General features: G+C 43.6%; 1 protein-coding gene across 1 annotated transcript in view; it reads right to left on the reverse strand.

Moving 5' to 3' along the window:
* The window catches only part of LOC116695360 (acidic leucine-rich nuclear phosphoprotein 32 family member B), a 26636-nt gene that overhangs the window by 10712 nt on the left and 2489 nt on the right, over window positions 1–13435 (reverse strand). Inside the window, exons 2-3 of the mRNA XM_032525578.1 lie at window positions 10934–11090; window positions 9060–9182 (exon numbers count right to left, since the gene is read on the reverse strand). Coding sequence (XP_032381469.1) covers window positions 9060–9182; window positions 10934–11090 — 280 coding nt within the window. The remainder of the gene's footprint in view (window positions 1–9059; window positions 9183–10933; window positions 11091–13435) is intronic.

Here is a 13435-nt window from a genome sequence, read left to right on the forward strand (position 1 = left end):
CACACACAAGATCACACCACACACACACACACACAATTTTCACAAGCTAGCCACACACACACACACACACACCACCCAACAACAAAGGACCAACGTACGCCATTGACGCGGAACACACATTGGTGCAGTACATAAAACACACACACAATCACTCCAATCTCACACATACAAATAAGGCACGACACACACGCACGACACCACACACCACACACACACACTCACACATACAATAAAAGCACACACACACACCCACACACACCACGAACCTAAAGTTTCGGACCCTAGGCGCTAACAATGTTTGTACATTTTATATAACACCACAACTCCGGAGTCAATAACATTTATCAGTAAACACACCAGTGGGTTACTCTAACAAACAAAAGTAAATAAAGGAAACTTGTGAAAAGCGTCGCGAGCGGTTAGAGGGAGGTTCCAGGTATGGCAGAATGACACCACGCTCTCTACCCTTTTTGAGTTGTGCCAGTTTGGAGGACGTCGGGCGACGACGGTGACCACGTTGATGAGTCAGCCAGCTCCAGGTTGGGAGAACTCACTCCGTGAGCCTGCATCTTCCCTTCGCCGGAAGCGCGCAGTTATCACGAAACACGCTGGACCTGGGGGGGGGGTGGAGGAGGCGGAGAGGAGGGTTAGTCTGGGTGCCAGCGGAATGAAGGAACGTTACCAAGGCCCTTCGCGTGATCCGTTTACACTGTCAAAATAACCGGGGAACACTTTATCATACAGAAGGACAAGTTTAGGCTAATCCCAAGTAGCAGGACAACCCTCACACACACACACACAAACACACCCACACACACAACATAAAGAATAAACAGTAAAATCAATCACCAGAAATATGAGAAATGAATAGGCAACATCTCTTTAAACGGAAATAATCTAGAAGGAGCTAAGGACCTAGTGGAAATTAAAGGGTCGGGGGGGGGGGGGGGGGGGGGCGGGTTGTAAAGGACTATATATTGGGGAAACACACACACACCCACAAACCACAGATGAGAGGAGAGGAGAATGAGGAGGAGAGAGAGACCAACACAGAGAGGAGAGAGAGAGGAGAGAGATAGAGAGGAGAGACACACACAGTACACAAACAGAGAGCGAGAGGGACACACACAGAGAGCACACAGGACAGAAACTGATCACACACACAGAGAGAGACAACACACACACACACGAGAGAGAGAACAACCACACACACTACAAGAGAGAGAGACACACACACACCACACAGAGAGAGCAACACACACAAGGAGACACAACACACACTGAGAGAGAAAGAGACCACCCACACACCCCCACACACACACAGAGAGACAAACACACACTGAAGAAGGGACAACCACCACAAGAGAGTACCACACACTAGCGAATGGAGACAATAGAGAAATAGACACACACACACTGAGGAGAAGAGACACACACACATGACGAGAAAGAGACACACACACAAAAAAAAACCAACACACACACACACACACACACACACACACACACACACACACACACACACCTCATCAGAGAACTAAAACCTAAAGATATTAGATTACTTTGTAAACACCAGCTAATTTTTCAACGCTAGAATCTGAATTTTGGGCGTTTTATTTTCTACCTTCAAGTCTCCAACATTAATGATGTCATCAACATATTCAACATATTTTCAAAGGGTTCCTATGTCGCAAATTTGGGTTTCCTTCAACCAAATTTGCCAAAAATTCAAATAAACAAGGATGCACTCATAACCAATCAGTGCACTGCGTTTACTCTGCTAATCACTCCCCACGGCTCCATGTTTATTCTTATTATCTTTATTTATATTTTCCCCATTCGAGGAATATACTCTGGTTGGACTCAATATCACTTATACTACGGTCATTTACTTTATATTATTTAATTACATATATTACTCTATTATTTAATGTCCCAGACAACCATCACAAATTAACAAACAATTTCTCTGAAAAATATTTCTTTTAAAAAGCGCGCTTGCAAAAAAAGAGATAACACAGTTTGCCTGAGCACTCGCGGACCACTTGTTTTGTGTGTGTGTGTTTGTGTGTGCGTGTATGTTGTGTGTTGGGTGGTGTGGTGGGTGGGGGGGGGTCGGTAAGTCAGAGAAGGTAAGGTCGTGGGTGATTTTGTTGTTTGGGGGGTTGGAGGGACGTGCACCTCATTTGTCCGTTATGACATCACATCAAGTCGGTCAGTAAACAGTTGCGCTGACATCATGCGTTGTTAGGTTTCAGTCCTCGGGGGAGGGGGGGGGGGGCGACGGAGGGACAACGGTGAAGCCGTAAAAACAAAAAGGGGGGGTCAAAGGGGGGGGGTGCAACAATGACATTTAAATCGACCAACTGTTACCCAAACCACAAAAAAAAAAAGTTAAGATTGATGATGCAAACTTCCCTCGTGACTAAGTATCAGATCTCAAGCTCGTGCTTTTATTCCTGAAACAAATCAATAAAGTCAATGGCCACCCTCCTTCGATGGCTGTCGGGTGGGGGGTTGGGGGGAGGGTGGGGGCATTTTACGTCTGGTTAATGGAGTAGGAATTTTGATTCCCAGGGTCCCCAAAACACCACGTTTCGTTTGCCGACCAACACGAGCTTTTTTCCAACATAGTTCTCGTGAAGATTTGACACCACATCAACGACCATTTTTTGAGTTCAAGTGCGCTTTCGTGAAAGGAAACTTGTTTCCAGAAGAAGCAGTAACGGAATTTTCGTGTTACAGAGCACCGCTGAACTGCCCCATCAAGAGCAAAGAGGCGCGGCGCTCCTGAAATCATCACTCGCTTATCGAGAAGTCAGGCTCGAATATCACGGGCATTAACGCCATGATGATGACAGGAACCCTCGCTGGTTTCTTAAAGGGCTAACAGCATCCAGCTTCACGTCTTCGGTCGACTGAACAAAAAACATCTGGAGGACGGTCACTCGCTGCTCGAGAAATGAGATTTTCCACAAAAATTGCAGACAATTGTAGAGGCAAAAAAACAAAGGAGTCCATCCAGACGGTGGATCTGAGATTAAATCCTGGAGAATCTGGAGGAGGGTTGGCGTTGACGTTCGAGTCCCAAACACACAACAGATGGGGGAGGGAAGTACGTACACACGTACATCGACAGGGTAGGAGGTCGATTGTCGGAGCGGAGTCGACGTCACGAGAACGGTTTCGCTCGTCGCCGCTGTGGGACTCCTTTTGGTCTTTTTTAAGCCTGAACTCAACGGATCGAGACAACGTTTTCGCAAAAAAGCTGAGATGAACGAAGAGGAAAAATGAGAATATATCGGTTGTTTGGGTCAGGCGAGACGTGACGAGGCTGCAGCGGGAGGAGCCGGGTTTCAGAATGGGACGGGGCCGAAGAGCCCCGAGTGGAAAGGGAGATCGAGTGAGGAGAGAGCGGGGGGTCAGGGGTTGGGGGAGGGTTTGGGGTTCTGTCCACCGGGGAGTCGGAGGGTTGTTAGCGTGCGAGGTGGGGTTTGGGGTGTGTAACCCGGGCGAAGGTCCTCGAAGGGGTTTGGGGTGTCACTGGCGAGGAGTCTGAGGTGGTTTTTTGCGGTTTTCTTTTGGTCTTTAATCACTTCCTCCTCTCTCCTCCGTCCTCAGGATCCCTCTTACCTCTTCTCTGCCTTTGACGGCGACGGGTCCTCGCTGCCAGAGGGACCAAAGCAAGACGTTAGACAACACCACTTACGTCCTCTTCTATAGGGGCTGTCCCCCCCCCCACTTACAAATGAGTCGACTATCTGTGTTTTGGCATTAGGTGGACCAGTAAGATTGCTTGGTTGGACATCATTTTTTTATGCTAATAATACCTAGAAAACCTCGTGAGCCAGATTTCTGGTGAACACCAGATTTAAATTGGTGCTTTTGGCAGGGATTAATCGTGTAGAAGAGGTAGACTCATTTTTAACGGGTTAATTACCGACATTTGAGTGTGCTTTTCTAGTCCTAACCACAACCACAGTCTCTGTCGAGTATAATCAAGCAATCGATGAGTCGCAAAATCACGTTATGTTCGAAGTCGATCTGAGAACGTCCTTCATTCGCGGACAGCCCTCGTCTTCTGCGTGTTTATCAAAAGCACATTCAGAACAAACCTTTGATGAGAAAATTGATTGTCTTTAACCCCCCCCCCGCCCCACCACCTCCCTACCCCCCCCCCCCCCCCCCCCCCCCTTGTCCCGGGGGTGTCCAATCAGACCCCTTTAACAAAAATGTCCGAAAGCAAGTTTCTTTTTAACTAAATTCCCAAAACCGACCTGGTAATTCCTTCCAAACAAAATACAATAACACTGTAATCACTATAATCCTCTGAAATAAGTTTCTAATTGTCAGATTTTTTAAACTCAACACATTCAGGTGTAATTCAGATAAAGAGGGTAATGACCATGTCGTCCTGAAAAGTAGTGAAATAGTACGGTGGTGGTAGTGGAGAATAAAGAAAATAATGCGTTGGAAAATGTCAATGTTGAAAAAAAAAGTGTAACAACAAATAATAATGTTAATTTTTTGACACATAAGGTTAAATCAAAGACTATTTGAGATGAACAACAAACAACAACAACAAAAAGTCTGAAAAGGGACCGAAAAGGTCACATTTGTCCCGTTTTCAACACGTAGGGTTAATGGCGTGACAACCAGGAGAGAAAGTGAGAACTGTTTTTGTAGTTTTTGGAGTTAAGAGGCCGCCGTGTTATGACCACTCCATCGTCTTCGTCGTCATCGTCTTAGTCATCGCCTCGCTGTATAACGTTCCTCGTTGACTTCTCCGTCCTGCAGAGGAAAAGATGGTTGGTCATGGTGTTATCCAAAAAACAATCAGGAATGCATCAACCCCCTGTTGTAATCATTTGCCCCATGTGTCCCCCATTTGTCCCCATGTGCCCTCATGTTGTCCCCATGTTGCCCCCCCTGTTGCCCCCCATTTGTCCCCCATGTGTGTCCCAATGTTGTCCCCATGTTGTCCCCATGTTGCCCCATGTTGACCCCCAGTGACCCCCATGTTGCTGTCCCCATGTGTCCCCAGGTGTGTGTCCCCCATGGTGTCCCCATGGTGTACCCATGGTGTCCCCCATGTTGCCCCCCAGTGACCCATGTTGACCCATGCATGCGCATGTTACCCCATGTTGTAGCTCCCATCGTCCCATGCTCCCCATGTTGTCCTCATCCTCATGTTGCTAGTACCTCTTCAGGTTCGTCGTCGTTGCCCCATGTGATCCTCATTGTGTACCCCCATGTGTCCCCATGTTGTCCGCATTTGGGTCATATGTTCCTCAGTTGTCTCTCATGTTGTCCTCATGGTTCTGTTGCCCTGATGTTGTCCTGAATATCTGTTCTTTTAAATTCCCACAATAGAACATGATTGATTTCCAACGCTCTTTGCAAGGTACAAATCTGCTACTTCATTAATTCTGTTGGGTCTTATTACTTTATTTAGATTGTAAACAATGGAAGTTTGTTGTTGAAATAGTATTGAGTAAAAGTTGACATATTCCAGTCGTGATTATCATCAACATCCATTCTGTTAATTTTAGTCTCAATAATTGCCTAATTTCTTGCCCTTTTCTAACGCAAAACATTAGTATAACTACCTATAAATGCAGGTTATGACCATAAATTCCAAAATAAATAAAAAAACCTTGTAAAAACAAGTTAAATAAAGTTAGTGTTGGAACATTGGAAAAAACTCCAGCGTCCAAAGTGTTGTGAATAAAGGGACAAAAACTGTTTGGACTCGGTAGGAACATTGCGGCGTGCTGATTGGCGAGATGTGCTCCTTAAGTTACTGAAGACAGGCACTCTTTCGCCACGGGGTGCTTGACAGTATCGTTGCACCTGGCAACCGATTTGAACTGGCAAAAGAAAAAGACCAATTGTTAAAAAGTGATTACATTTTTAAATAATCTTTGTAAAATTACTTGTAATAAAAAATCTTTGCACAAGCCAAGTCTCTCTTGTTGAAGCGGAGCCTAAATGGAAGTGGATGGAGAGTACGATATCTTCCTGTAATGTTGGGTCTCTTGAGTTTCAGGTAGCTCTCTAAAAAGGAAGCTTCTATGTCAACGCCAAGAGCCGTTGTAATGAACATGAACGTCCGTTCGCCGTGATGAGCGGTCATTCGTAGCTAGGTTTTCTGAGACTCCGCCTCGTCCTCGCGCTGTCGTCGTCGTCGTCCTCTCTCCGACCACGACGTCCTCCTCGTCCTCGTCTTCCTCATCTCTCGAAGTCCTTCCGACTCGCCCTCTGGAGACACAAGAAACTGAGGAACAAAAACCACGGCAGGACCTAACGCGTGGACGCACGCGTCCGGACCAAGCTGGTAACGTTTCTAAACTTAAATCGATAGTAGTAGTTTTGATTTCAAACACACTCTGCGTAAACGTCGCCGCTCTTAAGCCGAGGTGGCGTTGCTTAACTCACGGACTCAACAAGGACACCCCCCCCCTTCTACTTTTGCAATAATCAACATAATAATGTCCTATTAATGATAATTACACCCACAGCAATGCACACAAGCATTGTGTCTAAAACAGTTCTCTATGCAAACTAAACACACCTCATATAAAGCACAAAACTATTTACATTCTTCAAAAAAGGCCCAAATATATAATAAAATAAATATATGCCAATCTCAAACTATGGGGGCCATTCTCATCTTGTTCCGCATAGCATCCTTTGATCGATACTAGACTGTTTGATGGGAAGATAGGGCACTTTTCACCCGCCTACACTTGGGTTAAGTTTCCCCACGCAACATTTGGGTTAAGTTGTCCCCCCAACTTTGTTAAGTTGTCCCCACGCATACACTTTGGTTAAGTTGTCCCCCACGCCAACCTTGGGTTAAGTTGTCCCCACGCCGCTACACTTTGGTTAAGTGTCCCACCCGTACACTTTGGGTTAAGTTGTCCCCACCCGTACACTTTGGTTCAGTTGTCCGCCGTCACTTTGGTTAAGTTGTCCCCGCCGTACACTTTGGGTTAAGTTGTCCCCACGCCATACACTTGGGGTTAAGTTGTCCCCACGCCATACACTTGGGGTTAAGTTGTCCCCACGCCATACACTTGGGGTTAAGTTGTCCCCACGCCATACACTTGGGGTTAAGTTGTCCCCACGCCATACACTTGGGGTTAAGTTGTCCCCACGCCATACACTTGGGTTAAGTTGTCCCCACGCCATACACTTTGGGTTAAGTTGTCCCCACGCAACACTTGGGGTTAAGTTGTCCCCACTATCCCTAACACTTGGGTTAGTTGTCCCCCTCCATACACTTTGGTTAGGTTGTCCCCACGCCAACACTTTGGGTTAAGTTGTCCCCACTCCATACACTTGGGTAAGTGTGTCTCCACTCCAACACTTTGGGTTAAGTTGTCTCCCATATGGGCATGTGTGCCTTACTTCCGTAACAGAGAGCAACACGGAGCACGGAGCTAGGCGGCAGAAATGAGCCAAAATGTGATTTATGGACGTAAAGTATCCATCTGGATGTAACGGTTTGGATTTAAAGCTCCACGACCCGGGAAGAGGCTGGAAGTTCCAGGCTGGATAGAAATTCACCTGTAGAGGCTAGAAGCACCGGGAACCGCTAACTCGTTAGCTTTCAGCTGCAACTTACGGGGAGCTCTCTATGCTTTTATGGTTATTAAATACTAAACTATGAATCAGAGGGGCTGGTTTTAAATATACGAGTTTTCTTTGAAAGGACATTACACACGCGAGAAACCTAAGACTTTAAGTACCCTGTAAATGAGACTAAGTCGTTGACGCTGCACCCTCACCTTCCTCGTCCTCGACTCCGTCCCCTCTCCCTCGGAGTTCGGACGCCTCGCAGTCGTCGTGTCGTAGCGTCCATGTAGCTGATCTGGGGGAGGAGCTGAAGATGGACTCCTGTAGTCCGCCAGGTTGGTCACCTCGCATTGAACAGGTCCAGCTCTTCAGCTGGCAGCTTTTTCTGGAGGGGACAAAACCCACGTGATAAAAAACAAAAAACAAACAACATAAGAACTTAATTTAGTCCCGACAACCGGCGCAATCGCTAAGCAACCTTGATGTGGACGTATTGGCTCTTCTTTTCTCTTCCTCTCACTACTTTTACCGGAGGCCTTCCGGCAAAGTGTCCAGGCCACGCGGACGTCAGACCTGCAGATCTGCAGGACCCACCGAGACGGCTACCACGCGAGACCCGTGCAGGACCGCGCGCTCCCGTGCAGGACCACGCGAGACGCGTGCACAAGACATGACATCTCTAGAACATGGTTGCTGCCCTAGCGGTTAGCTTGTCTGCTAGTCTTTCTTAGTTCTAACCGAGTTTAGTACTTTTACTGAATTCTTCTTCCACCAGTGTGGAGAAGAAGCTAGTAGACGTCCTGCTGCTCAAAAATGTGGATTTATTTAGCGTTTAGCTCGGCAGGGGGCCCAAAACTTTAGCAGACGCCATTTTTTTTTAACTTTCTGTTATTTGACAGTGTAATAACGGAAATAAAATCTAAACTTCTTGTGACATATCATACGACAGTCTAATCTGTCATTTGATGCCTTTTGGAGATTTTTTCCATCTTTTCTTGGCTTCTTTATGCTCATTAATACACATTTTTACAAGGGGAGCCCAAACTTTTGAACCCCACTGTAGGGTTCTTTACACATTTTAGAAACCTAAAAACATCTTTATAACTTGAAGTGTTGGCTATATTTGGGATATTTTCACTATGTTACCGTGCTGTCAGACGGCCCTTAACGACAGGGGACGGAAGCTGTAATCTACGCTCTCTTCAAAGCCGCCATGCTTACGGCTGCCTCCATCAGTTAGTGTGTGTGTGTGTGTGTGTGTGTGTGTGTGTGTGTGTGTGTGTTAATGTTTAAGTTGGGTTGCTCTGAACTAACCCTTAAAAAACACCAGATGCTTTTGGTAAACCATTGCACGTCACTAATGCACACTGTTGGTAAAAAGGAACGACACTCGAGCTGAAGCGCTGAAGTAAAACGGCAAAAGTGACAAAAAAAACTGACAAAAGTGCTCAAGGGTTCGTGGGCAGTGGGCGACGTACCAGCGGCTCCAGGGTGCTGATGTCTTTGAACTTGTTCCCGCTGAGGTTGAGGTGCGTGAGGCCGACCAGCCGCTCCGCCAGGACCTCCAGACCCCCCGATATCCTGTTGTCACTCAGCTCCAACTGCAGGGAGGAGGGGGGGGGGGGGGGGGGGGGTGGAAACGACAGGGAGTCAGCTACTGGGACTAAGGTACACAAACACACGTACACACACGTACACACACACACACACACACCTCACCCAATATCCACACTCACACAAAATTAACCAACACAAAAATTTCACAAAATTACCACACACGCACTGTCACAAAAAAAATTCACACAATTATATCTCACACACACATAATCTCACAAAATTACCACACCCACAAATCTCACACAATATACACACACACCTCACAAAATTACCAGACACACAAATCTCACACAATAGAACACACACACACACACCTCACAAATGTCCAGACCACATTTTAGCACAAAAATTATTACTAATTATAACTTCACACACCCACAAATCTCACAAATTCACCACAACACACAATACCACACTCAATCTCAAAATTACCACAGCCCACAAATCTCACACAATATCCACAAACACACACACACCACACACAAAACAAGCCCACAAGCACCCAAAGACACACACACACACACACACAAAAAGCATAGCCACACACACACACACGTACACACAATCCACACACAATCATACGCCACACCACACACACACAACACACACACACAACATAGCCACACACACACCACGTACACCAATCACACACAATCATAATCCACACCCACGTACACACATATCACACACAATCATAGCCACACACACGACACACAAATGCACACACAATCATAGCCACACACGTACACACATATCACACCACAATCCTAGCCACACACACCACACAATCATAGCTAGCTAGCCACACACACCACACACACACACACACCACAAATGCTTAAGGGAAGATTTTAAAAAAAGAGAAACTGGAATCTGTGAATCTTAAGAATCACATCTGAATTCGTATCCTGCTGCTCAGTCAGAATCTCATTAATTATCATTAATTATCTCTGTCCCAATAAACCATATTATGGATGTTTCAGGCCTGTTGGCACATCAGTAACATGTAGCTGGTGGAGCTTTAAAGACCTCCTCCATTTTACTGTTAGTTTCTCAGCTCTAGTAATCGTGTCTGGTTCAGGGCGTGTCATCTAAGGATACCTTAACTTTAAGTACATTCCAAGTGTTTACTGGTTACTTTTACTTGCGTAAAGAAGTTAAGTCAGTACTTCTACTTTTAGTATGTTTTAACACAAGTATCTGTACTTCTACTTAAGTACGGGAAGTGAGTACATTTGCCATCTCTGTAGACACACACACACACAGCACAAACACTCACAACAATCCACACACACCACACATCACCCACAATAATCACACACACACACACACACACACACAATCATAGCCACACACACAACACACACACACACACGGAATCCAAAGTTACCCCTTGAGCGACCCATTGTGCATTACACTAAACACACACACAATCACTCACAATCTCACACATACAATAAGCACGCACACACACGCACACACACACACACACACACAATCTCACACATACAATAAACACACACACACACACACACACACACACGAACCTAAAGTTTCCGGACCCATAGGCGCAATTTACACTAAACACACACACTCCGAGTAATAACATTTATCAGTAAACACACACAGTGGGTTACATACTAACAACCCAACGTAATAAAGAACATGTGAAAGCGTCGCGAGGCGTTGAGGGAGCGTCTCACAGCGTAGGAGAATAGAACCACGCCTCTCTAACCTTTTTGAGTTTGTCCAGTTTGGGGACGTCGGCGACGCTGGTCAGACCCACGTTGATGAGGCTCAGCAGCTCCAGGTTGGAGAACTCCTCCGTGATGCCTTCGATCTTCCCTTCGCCGAGCGAGAAGAGGAAAAGGATATCCAGAACCAGCTCGGTGGACTGGGGGGGGGGGGGGGGGGGGGGGGTGGAGGGGGGGTGGGGAGGAGAGGAGGAGGAGGAAGAGGAGGAGTTAGTCTGGTGTGCAGCGGAGGAACGTTAACGGACCTTCGGTGATCCGTACACGTCAAAATAACCAGACACTTTATTCCATCCGAAGGAAATGTTAGGCATCCAGTAGCAGACAACCCTCACACACCACACACACACACACACCACACACACACACACACTAAGAATAAACATTTAAATCACTCACAGAAATATGATGAAATGAATAGAGCAACATCTCTTTAAACAGATAATCTAAGAAGGACTCAGGACCTCGTTGGAAATTAAAGGGTCGGGGGGGGGGGGGGGGGGGGGTAAACTGACTATATATCTGGGGACACACACCACACACACACAACCACAGAGAGAGAGGAGAGAGAGAGAGACCCACAGAAACGCGAGAAAGCAGAGCGAAAAAAGAGAGGAAGAACACACACAAGAGAGAGAAGAGACACACACAGAGAGAGACACACACACACCACACGAGAGAGAGACACACACACACACACAGAGAGAACACACCACACACCACACACACAGAGAGACACACACACACTGAAGAAAGAACACACCACACACACACACACGACAGAGAGCACACACACACTGAGAGAAAGAGACACACACACCACAAGAGAGACACAACACACTGAGAGAAAGAGACCACCACACTGGAAGAACAGACACACACACCTGAGAAAAGAGACACACACACACTGAGAGAAGAGACACACACACACCCACACAACACACACACCACACACACACACACACCACACACACACACACACACACACACCCACACACACACACAACCACCACACACACCACACACACAACACAACACACCACACCCACACACACACACACACACACACACACACACACACACACACACACCCTCATCAGAGAACTAAAACCTAAAGATATTAGTTACTTTGTAAACACCAGCTAATTTTTCAACGCTAGAATCTGAATTTTGGGCGTTTTATTTTCTACCTTCAAGTCTCCAACATTAATGATGCATAACATATTCAACATATTTTCAAAGGGTTCCTATGTCGCAATTTGGGTTCCTTCAACCAAATTTGCCAAAAATTCAAATAAACAAGGATGCACTCATAACCAATCAGTGCACTGGTTTACTCTGCTAATCACTCCCACGGCTCCATGTTTTCTTATTATTTTATTTAATTTTCCCCATTCGAGGAATATACTCTGGTTGGACTCATATCACTTATACTATGGTCATTTACTTTATATTATGTTAATTACATATATTACTCATTATTATACATATATTACTCTATTATTTAATTACATTATTTTCTATTTACTTTCTTACATATCTTATATTATTAAATCATAGTATTACTCATTATTTTAATTTACATTATATATATATTTAATTACATATTATTATTATTATTATTACATATATTACTTATTATTTAATTACATATATTATCTCTGTATTTAAATACTATATTACATTATTTAATACTAATTACTTATTCTTTAAAATACATATATACTCTATTATTTAATACATATTTATGCATTATTATTACCTTATATATTCTATTATTTAATACATATATTACTATTATTTAATACTATATTACTCTATTTTTTTACATATATTACTGTTTTAATTACATTATTCTGTTATTTATTCCTATAGTACTTACTTTTAATTACATATATTACTCTATTTAATACATTCATATATTATTCTATTAATTAAATACATATATTATTCTTTATTTAACATATATTATTCTATTATTAATACATATATATTCTTATTTAATACATATATTATTTATTATTTAATATTACATTATTATATTATTTAAATACATATACTTACTACTTTATTTAAATACATATATTACTCTATTTTTCGATATAATTATTCTATATGATTTATTACATTATCATTATCTATTATTTAATTACATAATTACACTATTATATTACATATATTATTCTATTATTTAAATACATATATTATTCTATTATTTAATTACATATATTATTCTATTATTTAAATACATATATTATTCTATTATTTAATTACATATATTATCTATTATTTTATTATATATTACTCTATATTTAATACATATATTACTCTTTTATTTAATTATATTTACTCTATTTTAATACTATTCTATTTAATTTCACGTCTTATTCACTTACATTGGCAATATTTTGTAGTATGGCCGCCTAACTTTACTAAATATTTTTTATTTAATAATTTAACCCACTTTCATTCATATTCAGAGTACT

Source organism: Etheostoma spectabile, chromosome 9 (genome assembly GCF_008692095.1).
Source record: "Etheostoma spectabile isolate EspeVRDwgs_2016 chromosome 9, UIUC_Espe_1.0, whole genome shotgun sequence".
NCBI lineage: Eukaryota > Metazoa > Chordata > Actinopteri > Perciformes > Percidae > Etheostoma > Etheostoma spectabile.